At 37.8% G+C, this 27,241-nt stretch overlaps 1 protein-coding gene across 1 annotated transcript in view; it reads right to left on the bottom strand.

Annotated features, from left to right (window-relative positions):
- The window catches only part of RORB (RAR related orphan receptor B), a 132,825-nt gene extending 111,149 nt beyond the window's left edge, over positions 1 to 21,676 (bottom strand). The window contains exon 1 of the mRNA XM_065745462.1: positions 21,644 to 21,676. Within this exon, the coding sequence (XP_065601534.1) occupies positions 21,644 to 21,650 (7 nt within the window). The 5' untranslated portion in view covers positions 21,651 to 21,676. The remainder of the gene's footprint in view (positions 1 to 21,643) is intronic.
- Between the last annotated feature and the right edge of the window lie 5,565 nt (positions 21,677 to 27,241).

Here is a 27,241-nt window from a genome sequence, read left to right as displayed (position 1 = left end):
AAATCAGTTAACAGTGGAATAGACAAGATAAACAGCAATGAAAAAGAACCTCAAATAGTAAGGCTTGCTAAGACAATATGGTGATACGGTACAAGCAAAAGACTTTGGAAACATATTAAGAACTAAAGCAGAGAAAATGTAAAGAATATACACATACTAATTCTATACTTAACCATACCTTATTGCACTGCTGCAAGTATCCTTTTGATAATCAAAAAAATAAAAAATAAAAAAAATATAAGTGAATGCTTGAGACACAGGCTTTATTTTTTAATGAAATGGATTTTTTGTTGTTAAAACGCACGTTCAGTTAAAGTCAGCTACAGCAGCTCAAGTGATCATTGTATCTTTGGAGATCCTCTGTCTTTGTCTTACAAATAGTGAGTGGAAAAAGATTGAGTGATTTTACTTCTCCAGCCACAAGGATCAAGTTTGGCTTGTACAAAAGAATAAATTATTCAATTGGATATTTAATAGCTTAGGAGAACTCCAAGCAATCCCCACACTGAATTTCTGACAAATATTCTTATTGTGCAAGTGGGATGGAGCTGAGAGACAGACATAACAAATACCCCGAGTTGAAACTCATCCTTAGATTCAGTAATTCTGACTCTGTCCTCAGAGGAAACAAGGGGACTGTTTAAAGAACAATCTGCTACTCAGTGTGGTCCATAAATTTGTGTGCATTAACATGGAAATAATATTCAGTGATATTCTGATGCTGTGATAGAACAATAAATGACCAAGATACTTCTGCTTTTTCTGCCAAACCACCACCTTAAGCTGTGACTCCTATTGGTAGCAGTGTGATACTCTGAGTGACACAGCACTGTTCAGTGCTAAGAGTGCTGCTGGTCCACACTGCTTTTTTCACCACCTTTAAAAAGTCTGACTTTGTGAACTCTTGATCAGTGTGGACACATACTCAATATATCACTGTGAGCCAAGATATTTTACTAGATTACAGAGCGTGGAAAAAACAATAATGGTGAAAAAATACTCGTAATGAAACAAACCATTCTTATACAGCTATGTTATTCAGGACTTCAATAACCCTTTAGAATCCTTGTTTACTGTTTAGCAACAGATATTGTTAATTTAGAAGGCAGCAATGTCATTCCATTACAAGCAAATGACGACTTCTTACTTTGACAGTGATATCCTAATATGATTCCAGTTATGATCTTTAAAGACACTGATACAGCTCATCCATTCGTGCAAATTATGCGCTAAATTATCACCACTTTAGCATTTTCAACAAAATGGTAGTCAAAATCAAACCAGTTGCATTTGTTGTTTAGTAGTACAGCAACTAAGGTCTATATGCAGAGCTACAAAGACATCACAATACTCAGCTTCAGAGATTATGAGTAATGGTGAATATCCTTAGTCTTCCCTCATTATGTTCAATTTTGGACATTCTTTATAAACAAGGAATAACGAGAATCTCCTGGTGAACTGAAAACGAGAGTGAGCATGTTTCCTTTAGCACTGTCAACAATTCACTTGGGAAAGCAGCTCCTGCTCGAATTTCTGACTAGTTATTTTTATCCAATTTCAAATTCAGAAGGAAGATCTGAGGTCAGACTATGAAATTTTGACAGTCAGTTCTGCTCTATAGGACTAATAAATCATGCTTGCTCTGTTTCTGAATCAGTATGTCTGTAGAAATACTGTTGAGGAGTATCTTTTCTTACTACAAATTGCCAACAGCAGTGTAGGGTACTTCTCTGAGCTGGGACATGACCACAGTTATGAAAGTCTTGGAAAATACTCCTAACTGGGTCCTAGCGATTAAAAAGAAAAATGCTTTCATCACCTCCCTTTCCATTTGTGTTTTTTGTACAACATGCTCTGTTAGGGATATCCTTATTGTTGACTTGGTCCTCAGAAGAGCACAGGCATAAGAGCACCCTTTGCATTATGAGTATGGATGTGATACACAAGCAAGGGAAAAAGAAAATAGGACCTTCTAATTCCAGAAAATCTTTAACGCAGAAATCACATCATCTTATGGAGATTAAGTGTTCTGAAGATAAGGTCTAAAAGTCACAATTTTGGAGTTAAACATCTATCACAGTATTAAATTGCAATTATAATGATTTGGTGTGGGATGATCTAAGTTTCTATAGTGTCAGAAAAGTGCTAGTGTAATTTTACCAACGCAAAATAATCTTCAAAATCTCTTAACCCATTATAGAGAAGTCAATAATTTCTGTAATATGTTTAATTTTCATGGAAACACCATGAGCCGTATTATCTTTTGAAAGACGTAATAAATTGACAAGATCAAGAACTAAATAATTCTGTAGGCATACCATCTTCAGTGAAAACTATCAAGAAGAGACTAACTTCATTTTTCTAGAAAGCTCCAATTGCATCCATAACCTCTGGAGATCAGGCATACAGGAGATCACTTAACCCTTAAAATTTATGACTGAATTTTTTTATTTTTAATTGCTAATACTATTGATTCAAGCTCAATGGAAAGATGCAACATTTGGACAGTTAGCAAAATAACTGAAAACAGCAAAGAATGTAAAAAAAGTCAGATTAAGGGAATACAATGTGGAAAAAATACAGGTAAAAGTAGATGAAAGTCAGAACATATGTAAAAATATATAAAATACTAACAATAGAAACATACATTGTTTTGACCTTTTCCAGTTTGAATAACTGTCACAGAAATATCATAAGATGGTAGATGATTGTTACCAAAGTAAACTTTTCTTGAATTGAATTTGAAATCATGAAAAACATTCTGGGAATTGTTCTTACAGATAGTGAGGACTTTCAGCATATAACAGAATATAATGTTTGCCAGTTTGGTTTACTTCTGTATGAATCCTAACTTTACTGTTTTAACTCAAGAAATGCTTGACTCATCTTCTGCTCACAAGAAAACAAGACTTAAAAACCAGTGCTACCAGCTACATAAAGGTCAACACCAGACACACATCTGTATCTGTTAGAACAGTTCTGACGCACAGCACTTCTGCAGTTCTCTAGTCTCTAGTCTGTCAACCATAGGATATTCTCTGAATGTCTTGTGACTATTCTTACCAAGACCCATTCAGTTTTAAGACTTAAGGAATATAAGATGCCACTGTGATGCAAAAAAACCCGTAATCGTATTTCTACACTATCTTATGGGGCAAAAGTTCCTTAACGTCCATGCTGTCTTTACTTTGGAGTACACCTGAAAGCATCGTTTGTTCAGCTTACCTGACCCTGTCAAGGAGTAACCTTGGGAATGCTTTCCAGAGATAGCACTCCACAGATTAGATCTCCACAGTGATTCCCAGAGCCATGTTCATTTCTGCCACAGCCTTCCTGGAATCAACATTCAACTTGTCATGTTTTTAATAGAAATATAGATATTCCTTCGATCTGGTCAATAAAGTCTTCAATAAATGTTTCCCCAGCATACCTGGCCTAGAGGGAAGCTATACTTGCAGGCTGAACAAGCTGCAACAGTCATTAAATCCTAACAACTGCTTGTGTGAAATGAAAAAACAGTCTTTTGGGGGACTACCCTGTTTTTTTTTAGCCAAGCTCACTGTCTGGAAAAGAAACCCACATATTTAAAACTGCAACATGTCCATCTTTGACGACTGTCAGTGTTTATTTTCTGAAGATCAAGAGCTGAGGACACAGAGATAGAATAAATTTAAATTAATACAGTCTTCCTGCAGAAGGATATCTTAAAAGATGTTTATTTTCATACTATCAACTTTTTTTCATCTTCAGATTGATTTACAAACAAGCATTGAAATTTGTAGCACTGCACAATCCACCAAGAAGATTCCTTATTCAGTGCTTTAGACAGCTTTGGAGAAAAACAAAACAAAGCAACAACAAACAAACAAACAAAAAACAGAAACAAAGGAAATGGAAAAGATTAAGGAGAACTAGTGTTTCATATAGCTTTCTTGAGAAGTGAAGTCATACTTGTTCTTTGTATACTGCACAAATAAGGAGAGACAAAAGTACCCAGTCTTTGTCAACACTAAGCTTTGTTAGCTCTTGTTGAGTGTTAAGTACATCATACAGTATCTTACTATTTCTGCCTCTTGACTCACTGTCCTGTAGAGAAGCTTCTTCATTTTTCATTCTCTTCTGTACAAGTATGTTAACAAATATTTCATCTTCCTGTCTATATTCCTCTGTGCAAAATCCCTTTTGTCCTACTAAAGTATACTGACTTCCAGTAGGTGCTGTGAAGCCTGCATGGAATGATGAAGGAAATGGAGGACCCCAGGAGATGGATATTGGCACCAGATGCAACATAGAAGGTACACTATGAAGTAGATCACGGGGCTCTGTATAGAGCACTAGTTCTATGTATGAAGGTATTAGAATCTTGCCATAGATGTTCTGAGAACTCATGAATTAAGTATCCAGCTTGATTGTGCCCTAGAGACCACATCTGACAACTGGAAAAACTGGAAGCGTGGAACAGACTTCAGTAATTATTTAGGAAGGCTTGAACAATTGGACACAGTCCAAGAATCAGATGATTATCTAAACATGGAAACATGCATCTCTTTCTTTCTAGAGCATAGGAACATGTTACATATTTGGACAGAACTTGGTGAAAAAGTCCCTGGACACCTTAATAACAAAATAAAATTCTTAATACAAATTATTCTCTGAATTAACACTTGGGCAAATGAAACAACGAATTTGCATGCCTGGATATCAGAATAAAACGTGCAATTTAATTATCTGGGTTGCTGTGGAAAACTGTAGTACGTACTGATCTCTGTATTTTCTTAGTGCTTCTTTAAGCAATGTTTTTTTTAACCAATGTTACTCCTTAAGAGTAGGTCAGACCTACTTACTATTAAAGATTAGTTGAAAATGCAGCAACCGCAACTGTAGAATTAAAATTCAGTATAATTCTGAGTAGCAAGTTCTGTATCACTCTCGGTAAAAAGCTGTATGTTCATAAAATGTTGAGGGATAAAACAAGAAAAATACTTGAAAACCAGTAATAAATGGTTAAAACACTCAATGGGCAAAAATGATATACCAACATTTTGTTGAGGAAAAACAGCCACATGACAATAAAAACGTTCTTCAATCTGTGCTATAGACATAACTAAAAAAATTAATTTAAATGTAGCAGATGATGCCATCAAGCTCTGCTTTTTCTGTTTCCATTTTTTCAACAACAGCTCAGCACACCAGCACACATTCCTCAAAAAGTTTCCTATTTTGAGACTTGAGTTCCTATATCCACAACATACTCAGTGTTTTTACAAATGTAAGTTATGTTGCAGTAGGCGTGGCTGGGACACTGGGATGTGACGCGATAGGCCCTTCCTTGCTCTGTGAGCGATGTATGATACATGCTCTAGGGGGCGTAGACAATGATATATATATGTATATAAGGAGCTGCCATGCCTTATTAAATGCCATTTTGCCATTTTCTACGTATCCATATTGGTTTCTGTGATGGCAATGGCCCTAGCAGGGGAGATCGCTAGCCCCAGCGATCCAACCTTCCAGAATGGTGGCAACAAAGTTACAGGGTTCATTTCAAAGAATCTTGTTTAATATCAAATCTTTTTGCTCTAAATATAATATTTTTGAAACAAATATTTCTTAAAATTTCTCCTATGCTTCCTTCTTCAGCAAAAAGTACCTTTGCACAACAGACTCATTCTGAGGAACACCTAATTACATTAGATAAAATGGGGATTTTCTGTTGGTTCATGTTCAAGTGCTTTTCTCCTCAACAATACAATCTACATGGAAAACAAAGGAAACAAAACTGTTAAGCTCTAATTTCTCATTCAAATTGACTTATACGCTAGAAAACAGAAACACACCATATTTAGGTTTTTTTTTAAATATTTTTACTGATACTGACTGAATTCAGTATAAAAAACTTTAAATGATCAAACTTTTGTGCAGAACTGCTCTTGATGCCTTTCCTCTCACAATCAAACTGACCAGCTAAATAAATCAGTTACATTTCCAGGCTTTAATTGAAATCTGCTGAGAAAGAAAACTGTACAATTCTATTGGTTTGTGTAAATTGAGCTGCCTAGTAACAGGAGCAACAAGCTTCAGTAAGTAACATGACATAAACTAGTGTCTGCCACTGTGGGCATGAGTTTACGAAAGTAGGATATTTACTAGTGACTGCTCATCAGAGAAGAAACAGGAAGCCAGTCAAAATTAGATGATGAATAAAGTATAAATATGACTTGCTTAAAAGTGTGCGCTTTAAAGTGTATGCTTTTGAGCTGACTCAAATCAGCTTTTCATATGTGTTGACAAGCTTATTTTTTATTTATCAAATACTCTTTGAAGGAAATTTTCGAGTAAAACATGAACCTGTGGGACAAATAGATCAGCAAAAGAAAATAATAAAAAGTACCAATAAAACCTAAATCAACTAACGGGTGATTCACTTCATTTCATCTCATTTATCTCATTTTAGCCTAAAAGAGTTTCACAGTTGTTCGTAACACTGTATGTCAAGCCAACTTGTCTGTGTTGATAATAGAAACATACATCACTCCTAAGAAATTTCCCCAACATCTGAATTTGTTTCACTTTGTACAAAGTGATACTCAAAAGGCACATCTGTAGTGTGGCAAAACAGGGCTTTGATGTCAAGACTCCATGGAAATGGGTCCTACTGACTAACAGTCATGGAGTTATATGAACACATGACACTACTCCATTCCTGAAGAAAAGATAGCATTGTATAGTACAGGGGAAAATATATACAAACTCATCATGGAGGCTCCAAATTCGTGAGGATAATGATGACCTTTACAAAAATAAATGTTAGAAGAAAGCAAAGCCATTTAAAACTCTCAAAGGAAGTAAGTTCATTCAAATGAAGAAATAACAAATGTCATATGTTTGGTTTTGAGACTTCTGAGAATGTTTTTATGATATTCTCCAAATCCAATATCTGCTTCAAACTATAGATCAAAAGATGCAGTTTCAAAAGCATATTTAAATTACATTTTTACGCACTTCTACTTGACTTTAATGGCTTTCTAGCTGTTATTTAAAAGTAACAAAACCCTGCTGCACTAGAACACACTTTTGTACCATTCCTTCATTACTAAAGCTGAATAACGAAGTAATGTTCATCACTAAAGTTCACTCTTCCTCTAGTAAAAAGACTAAGTTGGCATTTTCTAATAGAATTTCTTTTAAAGGATTTACAGAAGCAACATAAGTATCAATATTCACAGCACAAACTCATATCTTTGTTCTGGTCTCTCTTGTTCACTCTATCTTCTTTTGAATTTCCTATAAAAGCTAAATTAGGTCTCAGAGGCACTGCACCACTAAACAAAGATCTCTTCTAGTTCATCATAATGGAAGAAAATGTACTCAGGAGGGAGATTTTACCTAAAGGAAAGATCAAAGTGTCTCCATCCTCCAGTTCTCTCATCTCTGTCACAGATATTTTCCCCCCCTCTCTTCATGGAGTTCCTCACACTCATACATTTGTCCTTCCTCCTCATGGCCTTCTCATTCTTAGATAGGTAGCCAGTTGAATTTACTCAATTGGGATAAAAACCTGCTCTGGCATAATGTGCTAAGCTGTTCCATCGTTTACCTGTGTGACTCCAAAAGTAATGCTCCTTATTTATTTCTATGGAAATTATTGCAGTTACAAAGAGCACATCAGCACTATTTGATAGAAAAAAAAAAACCTCAGCTACAAAACACTATTTTTCAACAATCACCATTACTTGCTACGCATTTTTGTCAGAAATGAACTGGAACCTGCATGCCACGTTAATAAAAATCCACACCAGCAGAGGTACCCCACTGTAGCTGTTGATGCTGCTGCAACACACTAAGCACTGCCTCACTGTGCTCATATCCACTGTTGGTACCAGTAACATTTAACAAGCAATGATGAGTGTCGATGGGTGCCACTTTTTGCCCATGGAGGAATTCAATTCCAGACTTTTGCTTCAAATGCACTTCCACGTCAGACGCAGTTTTGTCAGACTGCCCCTCTGCTGCCATCTGTCACACAAAACAAAATGAAGGGATTACTGGGAGAGGGGCTCCACCTCTATTGTCATGTCACCAGCATCCACCTCTGATATTGAGGGCAAACATAATAAAATAGAAGATGTTACTTTCAGAGCAGCCCTCATATATGTTTGCTGCTACAGCTTTTTCAGAAATACAAATAATCAAAATAAAGACTTTTTTTTTCAGTACCAGGACAGCTACTTTAAAAGTATATATGCATGGCCCAATCTGCAACCTTAATATGACTTAATAGCAAGCCAATTCTGCTCTCTTTGTGATTTCCAGTCTACTGTAGCCAATAACAAAATTCTAACATTTATTTAACTTTAACATCAAAGGATTAAAAGGTATAGAAACAACTATAATAATGTCTTATTACTGGAGATCACAGATTTCAAGAAGAGGGAGAGAAAATAATGAAAAAATACCCCATAACAGTTTAAGTTACATAACTTATTTTCTGCTCAACTATGAAAAAAAATATTTAAAGGTTTAAAATACTAAATGTACTGTAAAAACATAAGAATAGGAATGTTGTGTTCCATTGAAATGCCTAATATATAGACATACACGTATTACTTGACATGTGCTATTACAGATTAAATGGAGATTTATGATCACCATTTTGATTGGACATTGAGCAAATCTTGCTGACATACATCCAAAAAGGATTCATTTGAACTAACTTTAGTGCTGACAGAAAAATAGAGAATCATGTTTCAGAACACCTGATTTAATCCTAGGCTCCCTGCTAGGCTTATGCACAACTCTATTTTTCAGCTCAATTTTCTATCACTGAAACCTTAAAAGTCTGGAATATGTCTGAATAGGTTTAAATATTTTTGATGGAAATGTCCCAGTAACTAGAAAATATACCATGATTGCTTATGAGAAGTCTATAACAGAGAGTCTCATGTTTGTATATTAGATTGCAAAGTTTACTGTAACACATGGGATTCTCTTTATCTGATACAAAATTCTAATGCATCTTTCATTCCTGCTGTGATCTCTTTCTGTGTCTGGCAAATTCTTTAGAGTTCTGATAAAAATTTTGCAAGTTTTCTAAAGCAAAATCAAACTCTATCCACAAGAAGCAACTTGAACTATTTTTCATATTTGCTACATTCAATACTGTGTTAACATATAGTACTTCAGGAAAAAAGAACAAAACAAAACATTTTCTCTTAGAAAGTGAAATGATTTAGAACTAACGATAAATAAAGAGCCTACAAACAGATTACAGATGTAGGTTCAACACTAGGTCGGTTAGTGACAGAACAAAATAAAAATGCCACAGCACTTGGTGGCCTGCTTGAAGTAAGCTGGTGGTCTCAATGGACTTCGTTCATAAAAAAGGAAAACAAAACCCACCACATAGCGCTAATTGGCACCCCTGTTGACACAGTCAGTAGCAAGGCCAAGGTTATAACGGCCACAGGAAAAGGGTCTTTCAAGGTCAGTATTGAGGCACAATAGTGAAATGACATGGGAGGGAGACAGCCTCAGTGCCATGGACAGTTTGGCTCCTGGGATCTCATCTGCACCTAACGAGATCAACCTGACAAAGACTTTTGTTACATCAGTAACCTCACCCATGCAGCTATTCAAATGAAAAAATAACCCTTCTAGAACAGGTTTTAAATTTTTGTCAAATTGCAGAAGAGATATCAAGCTGGAAACCTTTGCTAGTGAAGAATACATCACATACAAAGGCACAGATATCACTCCCTGCCTTCGAGAAATCCTTGCCGAAGTTCCAATTTAACTAATTAACAAAATTCCATTGAACTTTATTGTAAAAAGTAAAGTTATTTACTTTATGAAATAACAATGCTGCCTGTCTTCACAATAGAAAGGGAACTATTTTCTTCAAATAGGTAAAAACAGTCACGTAGGGAAGAAAACAAGACAAAATTACAATTTATTTTGGCTGTCGTGTATATAGAGATGACAAATATCACTACAAAAACCACTCATTCATATGCAAAATGATAGACAATTGTAGTATGGACAGATACAAGCTTGTCTTCAACTGGCCTTTCTCAGCAGCACAGGATAGGAGGATTTTCTTCCTGTTCTGTCCTTCATATCTACTCAATGGCCATTTTCTGTTTAGTCTGCCAATAAAACTCTATCTGCAATAGAAGCAACTCCTGAAGTGAAGAAGCACCAAGACTAAAATAATGTGAGACATACTAAAGCAACAAAATACTCAGTGGAGGTAAAGATTAATATTAATACTGCATATAAAATCTAAAATCCTAAAAATGAAACTGCAGTAAAAACCAAAACTCATAATCATACATTTAAATGACTCCTACAGCAAGCAGTACTTGAAAGTGGTGTATCATTTCTTTTTTTTCCTCCTCGTTATAGACTATACAAAAACATAGATATTAAAAGTAAATTTGTATGCTTATGTGTGAATATATCTAGTGAAAATTGATGGGTTTTTTTAATTCACAAAATGGTAAAATAATATATATATTTGAATTTATTCTTTAATTCAGCATTCTTTTCATTAAGGGGTTTTCAAAATATCGTATGCAAGAAAACATCAAAATGACACCCATTCCTTCATAAAACCAGTCTATACACATAACTCAAGCATAAAACTTTTCCACTTGTCTTCCCATAGTAAAGTAAGTATAAAGTTAATGATGGTTTAGTAGTCCACAAAAAAAATATTATTGTTGACCTCTAGGCAGTGATCAGTATTTCCACAGAAATAACTTCATTACTTAAATAAAAATAATTCATAAAGAAGTTATACTATTATTAATAGTAAAATAGAAGTATTTCCTTTGATACACTATGAAAAAATGCAATATGCATTTAATAGCATTTCCTTTTTTGAAATGATTTTATCCTGTTGCTTATTTCTGACCGTAAGATAATGTAGGTTAACAGTGGGTCAAAATGCGATGCATTCCCAAACATTTCAATAAGAGCATAAGGACTTTTCTCTGAGACATGTAACCTCCTTTAGCTCAGCTGATCCTGAGAATGGATGAAATAGATGTTAACGGATGACAGCTTGGCTCTCTGCCTGTTTTATGCTTAGGACTTACAGAAAACTACAGGGGGGAGGTGGGAAAGCAGTGAATTCATGTAAATGAAACTCCTACGCTACTAGAGTAGTTTTCCGAAAATTCAGATTTCTTTTTTGTTTTGGTGATAGAGAATTTTGTGATCATTTGCTTCTGCAATGAACTCTGCAGGGTTGCTAGAGAAGGGAAAGAAAACCTGGTGCAGATACTTAAAAACCACCCTGGTATTGGGAAAATGGAAAGTATCATAAAAGTGCTCTTTGTTTCTCTTTATTTTCTGAGCAAGGAGAAAGGACTTGTGTGCACTGTTTCTATTTAAATATAACTAAAGATGTTTTGCTGCTATAAGGCAGGACATTCTCTCTTCAGCATTACATGTTTACACTATCTCAAAAAGCCTAATATAAGAAGTAGGCAGAGTAGAATGTTTTCTCCAAAAAAAAAAAAAAAGAGAAAGAAACAAAAACAAACAAACAAACAAAAAAACCACAAAAGAACAACCAAACCTCAAAAACACAACTCCAAAAAACATAGAAAACCCATAAGACAAATTCTTTTGCCATGCAAGAGAAAGAGCAGGTGCTGGTAAGCAGGCAGTACACAAGGGAAGAAGAGATTCATCTCTCAAGCACCTCTTCTATCTCCAAGGCTACAGGCACACAAATGTAATAGAGGTATATGATGGAGATGTACTCAAGCCAAGTTTTAACAGGTCCTTTATTTATTTCCTACAGCATATCCCAAACAAAAATAAACCTTTGTTTATGTGAGAAAAAAAGTGAAAAGGGCAAAACATTCTATATAGCATGGACATTTATCACGATCCAATAAACTAATCAACTAATTCTGTGTTTTCCAACACATGAATGAAACTTAATGTCAAGGAGCTTTCCATGTGTACTGCTTTTTAACTACAATAGCTGAAAAAATACAGTTAAGAATGAGAGACAAAAATATATGAAAGCTAGGGAAAAAAAAATCCCACAACCAACAAGTGAACACATTTGCTTTGATCCAGAGTTTTAAAAGATCAGGTTTGGATGTATTTTGTAAATGACATTTTAATTTTGCAAATGACTAACTTGGCTGAAACACTGTGAACGCCAAATTCTTACAGACAGCTTACATAACTGTGTATGTGATGTTCCAACTTCTAACACTCTTGAGTAGCTGAGCTCTAGATATACAGTAAAATGAATGAGGGAGGATTTCTAATGTCAGCATTTAGCTAAACTCTAAATAGATTTCAGCCCTATTACAACAAATACAAGTGTAACAACGAGTAGTAGAACTAGCACATGGAATGCATTCACATCATGTATTTTTATTTCTTATTTCATTCTTTTGTTCCATTAGTCCCACTTTTCTCTTTCTTTATTCCTGAAGGTATGCCCACTGTAGTTAACACAGCCTCCAACAAGTGGAAATTGAAGAGATCAGTACTTTGAAGACTGTACTCATTGCCCCCAGATCCACATAAAACAAGCCCAGTCAAACCAAAACCCTCCTCATCCCTCCTCTTCATATACTTTTTGTTTACATTTCAAAATTTTTCCTCCATGTCACTATCCTTCCTTTGAAAGAGCATAATTTAGAAGTATTTTTTCTCTTTTTCCTTCTCATCTTCTCTTGTACTTGTTTCAATTGCCTCTTGAAATCATATATTATTAAGTTTTATGATGCAACTGACATAGTGTTTCCCTCCCGTATTCTGCTGAAGCCTGAAAATGACATGCTGCAAATGGTCTTATTTACAGGGAGTGCTGTGAAGGACAGGACAATAGACATGATAGCAATTGCTGATTTAGAGAACATCTTGGTTCAGATGCTCACAAAAAAAGCATTTGAATTTCTGCAAAATTAAATATTGAAATCTTGGCAAGCTCAAATCAAATAATAAACAGAGAAAGGAACTTCAGCATAGGGTCATGAAGTAAGACAGTGCAAGTTCTCTTCCCCCTTATTCTCTGAACTCAAGGTGATATTATTGTTTAGCTCCGTCATCTAAAGCATTAGACTGTAAATAACCGATGAGCCATATAAGACCATTAGGTTTAGAGCAAAATGTTTGAGCAAAGTCTACAGGGAATTCTGTTTCAAAATTAAAGATACAGCTCGGATCAGCTACAGCTCAACTCTGCAGAAAGACGGCACTCTTCTGATGTGCATATACACCATAAAGTGTATCCCCTTGAAACACACATAGCAACAGTTTTTCAAGAAATCTTTGTATGATAATTGCTGCTTCTCAAAATGCTTCAGCAGATGTTCTATACAAACTCTTACAGAAGATTGTTATTAATTATTAATTAAGTTACAGATAGTCATTTGCAGGTACTATTGAATTTTCACCTTTCAAATTCCAACAGTTGCAGAAACACAGATAGAGACTTTGTTTTCAATCCACAAAAATATTTAACTTCATAAATGCATAGTACAGCAAAGTGGTATTAACATTGAGCTACTGAACAATCCATAGCTTGAATTATTTAGAATGGTGACGTGGTTTTAATCTAGCTGCTTAATCATTTGATAGATTAATAGAATTTTCCCAAATCAGCCATAGTTAAGAAGAAACAAGCATATATTAACAATGGTGACTCTTCAGCAAAGTACATTCCAATAAAATAAATGAAAACTGTTCTATATCACACTTTCTTAGGATTCTAGGTGTAACTTCAGGTTACTTAGAAGACACAGAAATGAGAAAGCTTACAAAATACTTGCTGCTTTTGAATTTTCCAATATATAGTAAAACTAATTTTAAATGCAAATTTCCCACAACTACAGTTGATACATATAATAAAGATTATTAAGATAATAATATAACAATTAATAAGGATTAAAAGAGTAGCTTTCTTGTAAGACATTTCTTCGTGTACTGATACAAAGCGAATAGGTTGTGTCATTAAAGGGGAAGGGAAGAACGTTAGCGGGCTCACAGCAAACCAATGTGCCCTTTCAAAATTTTTTACATGTAGGGGAAAATAAAATAATGACAGCAAACTTAAATAAGCTCTGCTTGATCATCATTGCAACCTTCTCCAAAATAAAAGTTTCTTCTCTTCACAAAGGTTTGATGACTGTGCTGCGAGTTACGAATATACTTCTCTAGCGACTGTGCTACATTTGTTCATTTCTGTGTTCCCACTCTATATGAATATCTGGACTGAATTTCTGTTCATGGTCTCTCTTTCAGTTAATTCCAATTACGTATCAATTCTAGATCTTTGCACAAATATTGTGCAAAATCCCCCCAAACAATACATGTTGAAGTAAGCCACTTTGCTGCTTCATTCTTCTTCCAGACAGACAAATATGAAAAGAAACAATAAAGCACCTGTTTCATTGCTCAGTTGGGATCTGAAATGTAACATTTGCTTTCATTCTTTCCATCTTTCTTTCAGAAGCAAAATCAGTGCTGCACTGTTGAAGTATAAAAGTGATAAAGGAAAGAGTTTCTAGCAGTGTGCCAAAAAGCAGCTTTCCAGAGGACTCCTCTGGCAGGCTCTTAAATTAAGAAGTTTACAGGAAGCAGTTTATCCCTAGTAAAACAGCAAATTTTTCAAGAAGGAAGGAGAAGACAAAGACAAATTTCTTTAAGTAACATTTTTCCTGAATACTTGTTTGTTTTTTTTTTGTTTGTTTGCTTGTTTTATAGAGTTCTTATATATTAAATTCACATATTAATATATTGATGATATTCTTCTCCAGGAATGATTCTCATTCTTAATAAATCTTTCAGAAATGTAATTGTTGCATACTTTTAACTCAGGTAGCTAACAGGAACGTGCCACTGGCTCCAGGGCAGAGTTTCTATAGTTTCTAGTCATTCTTCAGTGTGCAATGTATGCTAAATATTTATCTTCCCCTTAACTACCCAATTGGATAAAGTCTGTTGCACTTTACCTGCAATAACAACAGTTATTTAAATGTTAGTTATTTATAAATAGCCATGGCTTCACCTTTTATGCTTGAAGTTTATTTTAGGAGAACAATAATTTCATCTGAGACCAAAACTATCATGCTCCAAAATACAGTATGCTACCCTCTTGACAGCTCATTATTTTGACAGCACATTGAACTGCAATTCAACAACTTCTTTGTCTTCTTTTGATCTAATTTTTCTTTCCCTCTATGAACATCTACACTGAAAAAACCCTCATAAGTATTATTTATAAAAAAAAAGTGGAAAAATGAAATACAAGAAAGTCATGTCTGATTGGAAGTGTTACCCTGAAGTACAAAGTCACTCTTAGAATAGTAAAGCAGAGACAAAAATTTTTGAAGAGTAATTTTGGTGTGAAGATCTTGTCTAGTTCAAAAAACCTTCAAAGTGATCGTGTTAAAACTAAGCAGACATTAACTGGAATACTCTCTCTTGTATAAGGAGAAAATGTATTAAAGACTGACTTTGTAGTAGTCAGAAAAACTAATCTTAAACCATACTGCTTTTTTTAGACATGCTAAAATGTTCATTATCTCCAATAGCATATTAATACCTAAATATACTGTGGATATATGTATTCTCTTACATAAAGGCTTTTTTATTTTTTTAAGCCAGCAGCAGTGCTGTATCCAGAATAAGCTTAGCAATTACAGTGATTTATTGACAACTGGTTAGAAAATGATGTTTTCAAATATATATATATTTTTATACTTCAGCATTAACTTAGAAAACAAGTAGCATCTTTACTGACATCTCTTTCAGCAAATACAGATTTCCAGCTGAGCCAATAGCTATACTTGAGCAGCAAGGAGACCAAGGCAGTTAAGAGTAGAAGTTCATTTTATGGAAATTCCAGGGAAGCAATCACTAGACCTTTTTAATGTTTCATATATATATATTTACAATTACAAAACAATTGATATCAAAGGGACACAGAACAGCCTCAAACTTAGCTTGCCCTATTTATGTGACTAACTCCCATCAAATCAAAATGAACTACTTGTATAAACAAGGCCCACGATAACAGAAAAACTCATTCAAAATGAGTTTGTCTGTCAAGCAAACACAACTACTTTTGGTTTACTCTTTGTAAAGAGTATTTGGGTTTTAGTTTCAAATGTATATGAATAAATTCCAGATAAACATATGATTTTTAAAATGTACTGCATTTTTGAGCAGTAGTAAAGGCGTTGATCTTCCTTAAAAATTCTATAGATGTATTGTAATTGCCAATTCATCAAAATAATTCATCATTAACATCATAATAACCACATTTATGTCAAACTGAATTAGCTTATATACTTGAATCAGAGGCAGAAACAGCTGTCATTCTGTTTGCATTAATTTCCACCAGAATGTGTCTGGCAAAGTTAAGCATGAGTATTTCTTTAAAAAAATATAGCTCGGGCATACACAGAGACAGCAGACATACAAAGGGCTGTGCTTCTCATTCACAGGACCACTCAAGGGAGTAAGTACTCCTCAGTTAAGTGAAATTCAGGCCATGATCATAGCTGTGTTTTATTCTCAATCCCAAGCATAAATAGTTTTGAATATATTTATGGAAGGAATATTAGAAAGAAGCAGGAAAATGGCTTAATCAAAAAAATGCGCCTTCTGTCTGCCACCCTCAGCGACTCTGTGTGATGCCTTATTCTCAAAGCTGCACTACAGACTTTGCCCAGACTGCAAACAGAATCTGAAGGAAAAACAGCACTGAACTTTATAAACATAAAGCACAAGGAACAACGTTTTGACATCTATAGTTTGTCTATGAAAGTCATTATGGAAAGCCCCAACTGTGCTAAGTGATCAAAGCTGTTAAAATTACTCTTTAAAGCAACTGATTTTAAATTCAAATATATCAGGTTCTATAAAATTTGTACTCTGGTTGAAGTTAATTTAACAGGTTTATTACTAAGCTCAACATCAAGAGATTTAGAACTTTAAAGTGTAAAACAATGCATAATATTAATGCACTATTGTTATTTCCTGATTCTGTATAGTGCTTGAGTACTTTAACATTATTATTATTTTTTTTAATCTGCATACAGTTATTTATATAACTATACTATTTAGCCTGATTTACCATAAATGCCGTTATAACACCTGTGGCTTCCCTCATTAAGTGCCCAATACATAGGGTCGTGGGTTGAAAGGGCAGCATATGGGCTACCAAAGGGCTAGTTAACATAACCCATTATAATGGTGCACTGGTAAAGCTCATTCCTATTCATCTGATGATTAGTTCAATCAATATTTACTCCTGTGTGCTTCTTTTGTCTTCAGCTACAAAGCATGCATTCTTCAATTTCATAGCACAGACCTTGTTTGTAAATTTGTCACATTATTTGAGAGGAAGGAAAGCAATTTCCTGGATAGCTTGGGAATCACTCACTCCTTTGATTTTGTTTTCCTGTGTCAGGCGACCAGTGTCCATACCACTATGGATCCTAGTTCCTCAAACTGTTAATAACACACAGTGCTGCTGAAGTTATACTTCAGACATGCATTTCTTAATACTTGTATCGCAGTATCCATGATAACACCCTACAGGCAATTCAATCAGAAATTCTGACATCTGATTTACACAAAACATACCTATTTGTTTGTTTTTGATACATTTTTCCCTGTATTGATGTAACTTAAATGACAAAAGACAAATTAAGTAACCTCTTCACATAACCATGACTGTATTGTTAAAGAGGCAAATTATACCAAGTTATTGTTGATCACTATTTATTTGTGAAAGGTCAATAGTGCATGTCCAGACATTTTCTGTATCACGAACAAGTAGTTACTTCCAGCTAACACGTGCCATATCCTTATGGTTTTAAAATTCACCACGATACTACAGGACACCAGATTTCTACTAATCTAAACTCATTTTTGCATTAATAGAAAAAAAATTTCTAAAGTAAAAATTCCTAAGAAAACAAAACAGATAGATGGTTGTATGTAAAGAAGCTTCAATATGCTCTCTTTCCCCCACCCGAATGCTCTAGCATGATACAACAATGTAGTATAAACAAAGAAATAAATGGACAGTACCCTTTTGGAACATAAATATAATGTAATTCAACATAAAATACAGAAGTATAAACAGAATCTCATTCTTCAGACTTGCTTATTCCAAATAGAGATCTGTGGCTCTATATGAAAATACACCTTTGTATTTCCTACCATGTAATATAGCAACAGTTTGTTACTGACTCATTATTTTCTACGCATTTACTAACATTTATTAAAAATTGACCTGCAAAGGCCTAACACCAGAAGCTTCATTTCCATCACGTTTCAAGGAGTCTCAATGAAGTCAAATAACATTATTCAGGTACCAGTCGGGTGCACCATGCTGTGATGACAAATAGGTTTTGGTGTCATGGGGTAGGGTACTAAGTCCATCAAAAATCAACATTGCTTCCATTTTACCACATTTGCTTTAAATAGTCGGTGCACCTTTTTAAATTCTTCATTTCTATTTTTTAAGAATAATAGTGCTAAGAGTTCCAAATTCAGTTGGATTTCTTATTCCTGGAATAACTTCTGAAAAAGATTTCATTTGCCTTAATGATTATAGCAAGACCTCCTGCACTCATCTGTTAAATTGAAGAAAACTTGCATATTCCTCTGTTATGCAGACTATCGGTACATGTTACTTAACCTCTCTCAGCAATACCACAGACAGGTTTTGTTTAGTTGCTTATAAATACTCCATGGATGTTAGGAAAATAATATTATGTAACCTGCATCATTGCTCAATCCTGACATCAACATGAGCAAGCTACACAGAAAAACTTCTTGGCTTTGTGGTGCTCAGTTACACTTTAAAACATAAAACACTTCTGCAAGATTCTGAAATGAAAGCTCGAATACTACCTCAATAAAAGGGCTATTCCATGCAGCTGTTTTATGTTACTTCCACAGATCAAATTGTTGTAAACACACACTGTTTTTATGCACATACAGGTAACAAGTGACCAGATTAGGCAATTTGACTTGCTAACTACACGTTTGCATCTCAGCTGCATTATTTAAATCATTCACTAAGTTAAAGCTGTTAACTTTGCAAATGAGTTTAACAAATTAGACAAAAAGGTAAAATCCATGTCTTATTTTCTTTTTAGTTAGACAGTAAGTTTATTTCAGAGCATTATGTAGCTGTCTTACTAAAAATGCTTTTCATAAATTTCTTCAGTCTTTACCCCCTCATAAGATTTTGAGAGGAGTGGGGAGGATGGGAATGCCATTGTGAATGTTGCTCTTTTTTACCTACATCCTACATTTTATAGAGGGAAAGCCACCAACTTGCTTGTTCGAGAGGGAGAGATATGGACCTGCTCTGACCACAACAGCACTGGCAGATTGAGCGCTCAGTCTCCTGCATTGTTTAGCTGTAAATCATCATGGCTGTGCTTCTTCAATAGGATTTAAGCCAGAGTTAGTAGAGAGGATCATCATTCTGAAAATGATGTGACCGTAAATGCAGTATTACAGTGTTAGCAATGCTACCAGGGGATGGGATGGTGGTAGCCCCTGCCCAGTGCTTGGGTGTCCAATACCGGCACAACTCCAGCTTTTTGGGCTGGGAGTGTCAGCTGCAGCTTGGACATCACAGTCTGACCAGAAAAGCCTTGGAGAAAAGCTCACGCATACAAGAAGGCTTCTTACTCAAAACCCAACATCGAGTCTAACAGCTAAACTCATTAAACCCTTAACATGGATGTTTATAGCTGTCTAAAAGCATTAATCCACTGAAGGTCAGAATCTATTACTTGTGATATTTATTTCATTTATTAGGCAAGCCACAAACGCGATGGACAGATATTCTATTAGCATACAGCGTTCTCATCCATCTGATGGGGTAAAACACTGCTCTCATCTTGAGGAGAAAAGTGCTGAAGTAGTCAGTGCAAGACATGACCAGAGAGGTGTTTTACAACAGCGACTTCTGCACAAGGCTGAAAGTTGACTGCTTGCCCTCTCTCCACTCTACACCAACACCTTCTCTCCCCACCCATGAATTTCCAAGCGTAAGCAAAACGCACACGCTAACACGCAAACTTCAAGCTACAGCATCACCCTCTGCATGGACCACTGCGGACAGCGCAGCACAGCCCTTCGTGGAGGTGCCTCCAGGTGTGCCGTGGTCCTGCTCCCTGCTTCTTGCATTAAACGTCACAGGAGTAAGGCCACCACTCAGCCCCGCAGCACGGCGGGGAGGAGGCCGAGGCAGCACAGGCAGGTTTCAAAAGTAACCCTCGACTGGCCCTCCTCGCACTGAAGAAGCTTCGTTTTAAATAAGGGAAGAAAAAAAAGAAAAAGCTGAAACTGGGAGAGGGGGAAGGTAGCAGCATACAGATTTGAGAGTTTTTCCCTCTTAGTTTCCGGCTGCTCTTTCATGAAAGAAATACTGCTTAGCAAGTACTTGCCAGATACTCCAAAGCGCACACCCTGTCTTCTTGGAAAAGAGAGGGAAAGAGATTTTTTGTTTCCCCGTGCTAACGACAAAGTTACAGTTTCTATAAAGAAAAATCAGACACGCGCGGTTGTTAGCTCTACTAGCACACGCAGCTGAATGAGCAGACAAACTCCACGAGGAAAATCCTAGCTAGAAGTTGTTTCTAGCATCTCTGCCCCCATTCATTACACAGTTCGGAAACCTAGGAAACGTGCACGCCACGGGGCTGTCACTCGCGAGTGCGTTCCGCTCCTCGTGAGCTGTAGTCGTCCGGCCCCATAACACCAAGGAAGCCCACTTTGCGATCCACTACTGCCCGTGGGGCGAGGATAGCAACTGGACAGAGGGACTGGGTGGGGGGAGGAGGAGGTCCGCAAATCCCGCGGCTACGCGGGGCTGCTCGTCCCACCTCTGCTCGTTTGATCCATGAAAAAGGGCCGCGACACGCCTGTCCCCGAAACACGCGGAAACAACAAGCCCTCAAGAAAGGTCCGGAGTGGGGACCCCAGCACGCAGCCCCCCCGGCCCCAACGGGGCTTCTCCACGAGCCTGCAGTGAGCCCAGATGAAGGGATGCTTCGCGCTCCCCCGCGCAGAGGACGCGGCTCCGGCTGCTCTCTGGAGAGGGACGGAACAGGGCTACGCAGGACGCTCACTCGGGGAACCACGGAGGAGAGCTGCGGGCACGGTGAGGGGGTGCCTGGAGGCGCACCGCATGGGAATCCGCGCAAAGCTACGAAAAGTCCGGAGAACAACTTTCTGGGAGGGAAAGGGGAACAGCACTCCTTGCGAGCAGCGAAAAGGAACCACGGGGCAGGCGGGCCCTGCGGTGCGGGCTCCGCAGCGGGAGAGCGCGCCCGTCGGCGTCACGGGGACGGTCTGGGCGGCGGTGGGGGCTTCGAGGCACAGACATCGCCCATCGCGCTCCCTCTCTGCCCTCTGCGGCCCAGGGCGGCGCCGCGTTTCTCCTCGCGCGGTGCCCAGGGAGAGCACTTCGGGGCTGAGCCCGCGGCTGCGAATAGCACATCCCCCGCGGACACGCCAACGGGCGGGCGCGACCCACCAACTTTCTGCCCCGAGCCTCCGCCTCTCATAAAGCCTCCTCCCCGGCCCCTTGCCCAGAAGAGACCCGCTCCCCTTCCGCCGGCCCGCTTACCTCGCATGGTGTTGGCGACTCCCAGCTCCGCGCAGTCATGAAGCTGGGAGCCCGGGAACCGCACCACGAAAATCCCGTCTCAGCACCCGCGGAGGCGGCAGCCGCCGCGGCTCTGCTCTGTCGGGAAAACCATCCCTCCCAGGCGGCTCCGCGGGGCGCGGCTCCGCGGGCTGCTCGCCGCCGGGCGCGCTCCTCGCCCGTCCGCCCTCCGCGGAGCTCTGCGGGGGCCGGCGGGGCCGCGGCTGGCTGGCGACAGGCAGGGGAGGGGGAAGGAACTGAGTTACGTTAAAAATAAAGGAAAACACACAAACACACACAGACAGGAAAAAGAAGAGGGAGAGAAGCGAGGAGGGCTGCAGGGCTGGCGGAGCATGTGCGCTTTCACATGACACCCGCGCCCCTCAGCAGCTCCCCGGTGCGGATTTCCACCGCGCAGCGACAGGGACTCAGCGCAGAGCGGGAGAAAGACCCTGGGAGGACGCGGCCGAGCGGCTTATAGCGGGGGGCGGGCGGCGCCGCCGGCACGGCCCCGCCCGCTGTCAGCGCCGCCGCCAATCGCAGCCCGGCCGGCACCGCGCCCGCGGGCGGCACGGCGCCGCCGCCTCCAGCCCCGGCCCGGCCCCGGCCACGCGGGGGGCTCCGCGCCGCGCTCGGCAACTTGTGCCGCTGCCGGCGGGTGCTGTCCGGCAGCCGGGGCTGGGTGCGGCGGCGCAGGGCTGTGCTGTCCGCCGGAGCTGCGGAGAAAGGTAACCGCGCAGGAAGGACCTTCGTTCCTTCGTGTTGTTGTATGTTGAGAGGGTGGAGCGGCGGGGCTGCTTTGGGGGTGGGAAGCGCTCGCTTCGGTCAGACTGGCACTTGGGGAACTGCAAGCCCTTTTCCGACGAAAGTAAGAAAGTTTGGTGGTGAGTTATTTTCTCATGAAAGAGCGAACCTGGATGCACAAACCAGCTTGCTTTCCCGCTGTGGGACAGGCAGTGCGGGAGCGGATCTGTTCCGCGGACAGCAAGATTTCTCCTAAGATATATCCCCCTCTCTGAATTAACTCTCGTTTTGCCCATGAGAAAACTGGCTGCAGCCTCTTCCCAATGCTTTTATTTTTGTTTTCCGTGTGCTAAATCATGGAATACAGTCACAGCGGGTCATTTTAGAAACAAGACCCTGACTCCAAGGATCGCAGTTTTTAACTCCAAGCATAAAGTGAAATAGAAAAACAAAAAAAGAGCAAACAAAAAAACACCAACAAAACTGAAGTATGTCCCGACAAAATTATTCATATCAACTCCATAAATCAAAATGCAATGTACTTCAAATTGAGATTCTGTTCAGTTAAATGTGAACCTGACGGAATGGATTTATTCTTTCATACATTTCATACATTTTCATGTAAGAAATTCTATCAGTTCTGTTATACAAGAAAGCAGAGGTATCCAATAAGTCATATTTCCACTGAAAAAAGTTAAAAATCAGCATAGAAAAGAGGCGCTGTGATGCTTTCACTGGGTACAAACTAGGAAAGCTTCAGTCCTGGGAGCAAGTGACTGATTTGCAGGCAGCATCTCTCCAAACACCTGTTTGAAAATGAACTGCGATGTGAAGAAAACTCTGCCAGTGCTGAAAACGTTCAGATCTAACTGATCTTGTTAAATTTTGTCTTAACTGGGCTTAATGTGGAGAAGATGGAGACAATAAAATATCAGCGAAACCCAGCACATGAAATTCCTCAGATATTATACACTTTTCATATCCTTGACCACCTGATTGTATCAATTAATTCAATTTATATACTGCAATTTATAGCTGCTTGTTAGCATTCATTTGAGACATTTAATTAGAATCTTTATTCACAGACCCTTACAGGCTGCTTATATTTGCTTACATCAGCAGACCTTCCGTATGATGTTTTCCATCCTTTCCCTTCACAAGAACGGTGGCATATTTTCTTTATAATGGAGACCCCAGCAGATGTGAGTGGCTGCAGACATTTCTGACTAAAAGGCTTTTCGGTGTATTTTCCCATCAGCCTGACTATGGTGAGCAAAACGTTCTAAGATAATTGAAGTAAAACAACACTTGTACTTCAGTTTACAAAGCAAGTTAGAAAGTGTAAATATATATAATCTTTCTATTGTGTATAATTTACCTAATATCTAATTTGGAATTTGAGTGAAGCTTTAATTAACTCATGTCTAGTGCCAGAGGGTTTAGAAAAGCTGCCGGGAGATAGAGATATTCTACCTACTTCTCAGTTTGTCTGCTGCAACCAATACACTTTTATTCCTCCTGGATGTCCGTGCAGCAGCCGTAACAAAAGCCAGGTAAATTTGAAGAGGAGATAAGGACTCTTCTTTTGTATTTCTAGTCCTGTTTTTATTGCCCATGCCAACATGACTTTAAGATTTTATTGTTGTAAAGCTACATCTTAACACCAGTCAAAACTTTGATAGGTAATAACAAGCTGTTTACCTGCTAAGCAGCACATTGTTTACTCTTTCCTATTTCACTCTGCTGCAGTAAGTACCAGTACACATTGATTCGGAATTTACAGGGTGCTTTTGGCAAGGAAGACAAAGAGAACAAGAGAAACCAAAATACCTCTATTTGACTATGATTACTTTTTTGTATATTTTCTATTTTTTTATTTTATTTTTTAATCTACAAAGCTCAGATCATTTCAGCCATAAAATTCTCTTACTTTTCCCTCTACCATACGAAGTGGCAATTTTTATGTATTTGTTTTCAGAAGTCCTGGTAGACTTTTAGTTTGTTCCTCTGTTGTGGTCCATCAGTGTCTGAGTCTGAGCTCAGACATGTTGATGTCTGAGATAACTTCTACAGCAGCTGGAGTGAGCTGCTGCATTTGCAATTTACCTGATACTTCAGATGAGATATTGTTTGACAAGCATTAGTGGTGGCAATTGAATTATACATGCAACAAACACACGTGAACATCAGTGAGCACCAGTGAGTTATGAAAACTGCACTGCAAAATGTAGGGCTACTGCAATCACTGTATACCCAAGCAGGTAGGCATGATACAGGAAAGCGTCAAGACCTGAGGTTATGTACAACATTTATAGTACTCTTCAAAACTCAACTCTTATCTTCAGCAGTATAAATAAACCAAATGGTACTCACAGTTCACTGCTCTTGTTAGATGGTCTCAAAGGATTTCTCATTTCATGAGTGCTTCAGAGAAAAAGCTTAGAAGAAGCAGGGCAAAAAGAGTTAAAATATAATAGATGAGTTCTTTTATTCAAAATGTTAACAATTACATTGTAGAAAAAGATGTAATTGATGTCATACTTTCACTGGAAACTAAATACTAAGAAATTGCCTTTCAGAACATTCACTTGCATTAACACCTTTCCCCAGCCTCTTTGGAGACGCTTCTAAGACAGTATTTAGGGTCATATGGTTTTATTATTTTAATCATTTGCATTATCTTCATTAGACCTTTCTCAAGTTATGCCTGATTTAGTTCCACCCCTAAAAATTAGTGAATGCAGAACAGTGTCCACAGGCCCCATTCCATTCTCTTGAATATCAGTGTCCAATTTCTGTTTGCATGAAAGGAAGTCAGATCTATCTTGTAGCCAAAACTAATTTCTTAGTTGTGATTGGAGTAAGATTAGTCAAGAGTTTTCTTGGTCTCATCTGTCTCCAGCAGATACAGTTCAGAGGCAGACATTACTAACTGTATGTAACCATGAGACAGAGTTTCTAATTTCGTGTTTTATGATTTGGAATTATTGAAGGGAATGGAATTATTGAGAGACTCAAGAATCTGAACTTCTCCCATAGATTCTTCACTTTTAATTCACTTTCTAAATTCTTCCCCACTGCAGTCTGAAAAGAAATAAATAAATAAATAAAAGAGGAAAAAAGAATGCACAAACACTAAATTGGTTCTATGTTCTATCAAGTTTCATAACCACTATGAAATTTCAAACTTTCTTCAGAATATTATTTAATTCAACAACTGGATTTTTTTTTTCTGAACTAGACAGATAGTTTTAAAAACAGTCCTGAAAAAGTCTGACACATTCAGAAACAGTATTCAGTAGCAGGAAATCTTTTATTATTTCAGTTTAGCTTTAGAAGGTAAGTTTGTAACATATTATTATTATGGTGATTATTTTTAATCAAAAAAAGATGCAAAACATACTTCATTTCTTTCCTACATTTTGTTAAATGAAAAGCAATCCCTACCCATGCAGAAGGAATGTCAACTCCTGTAAGTACTTCATGGCATTTTATGATGTTTTATGAAATGCTTCAAAAATTTAATTTAAAATGTGTACAATTTAGGTTCTTTTTCTTACTTGTGTATTGTTTTTTAAGTGTTACGGAAGCCTAATTTCTTTCTGTGTAGTCTCCCCCGCCCCAAAGGCTGAAGTTACACAGTGGCTTACACCAGCTTTAGGTGCAGAGCCAGCCACCAAACCACTGAATAAAATCTCTCAGTTAAATATACCTGTAAGCAAGGGTGGATAACAGGTGGGAAAATATTCTGTTTTGTTCTCATGATGTTTTGCTAAGATGGCTTGTAATCAAAAAATCTCTATAAGAGTGCAGTTGCTGGTCAGAGTCGCATTAAACTTGAAACCTTAAAACAGTAGTTTGGCTTGTAGCACTCAGGCTAAGAAAAGGCTATATTTGATGGTATCACCTAAGCCCAGATAACCTGGTGTTTGCTCTGGAGAAAGTACAGAATGTCTGAATGCTGATGTAATGAGTAGGCAGCAGTGTAAGACTGTCTTTCTGGAGATAAAGCTGCTGAGAGGTGATGACCTCCAGAAATTAACATCCACGTTCTCCTTCCTTGGCAGGGCCACGCTTTCCTGAGTTATTTTGAGACAATCCAAGATCAAGAATGGGTTTGAGGAAAGAAAAAAGAGAGATGAGAGCTGGAAGAAATATAAGAAAGCAAACTAAAACATGCTCCAAGAAGCAGGAGGCAAAAGACCAACCTACAGATTTCCAACCTTCCTCCAGAGAGTCTCTGGGGACCAGGAGTATATGTTGAAACAAGGTGATTTTTTCAATATGGATTAGTATCAGACATTAAATTAGAAAGTAAGGATGTATTGCATCCAGAGAGTTTCCACTTCAAATTTATACTGAGCTCTCAACTAAACTTACTTTTTGCATCATGAAAACAATCTGAAGTATCTGAAGCAGAATGCAGACTTTTTGCTGATCAGTAAATTAATTTATTTTTTCTGGTGAAATACGAGTTTTGCTATTCATGCTTTTATATATTTTAAAATCAAATAAGGTAAAAATGAATTTTAAAATATTAATTGATATTTATTTTTCCTGTTAGTAGCTTATGTCTATACAGAAAATCATTGTTTTAGTTCCATCCATTTTGGTGACCTAGCTATTTAGCTAGTTTTACTAACATGAATTCTATATTCTAAGAAGGCTCAAACCCAGTGTATTTCTTAGTTACTTCTCTTTCTGAGCAGGTATAATTAAGGGGAAACATAACTCTTTTTTGCACTTCCATTCAGATGATGACTGAAACTGAAATCCTCAATGAAAAAGAAATATATGAATTTCAAATAGACGTTTAGAAAAGATCTTGAGTGGGCT

Source organism: Cyrtonyx montezumae, unplaced genomic scaffold (genome assembly GCF_038088225.1).
Source record: "Cyrtonyx montezumae isolate F1298 unplaced genomic scaffold, pur_monq_1.0 scaffold_36, whole genome shotgun sequence".
Lineage (NCBI taxonomy): Eukaryota > Metazoa > Chordata > Aves > Galliformes > Odontophoridae > Cyrtonyx > Cyrtonyx montezumae.
The sequence above is the reverse complement of the archived record's forward strand: the minus strand, read 5'-3'. Positions and strand labels throughout refer to the sequence as shown.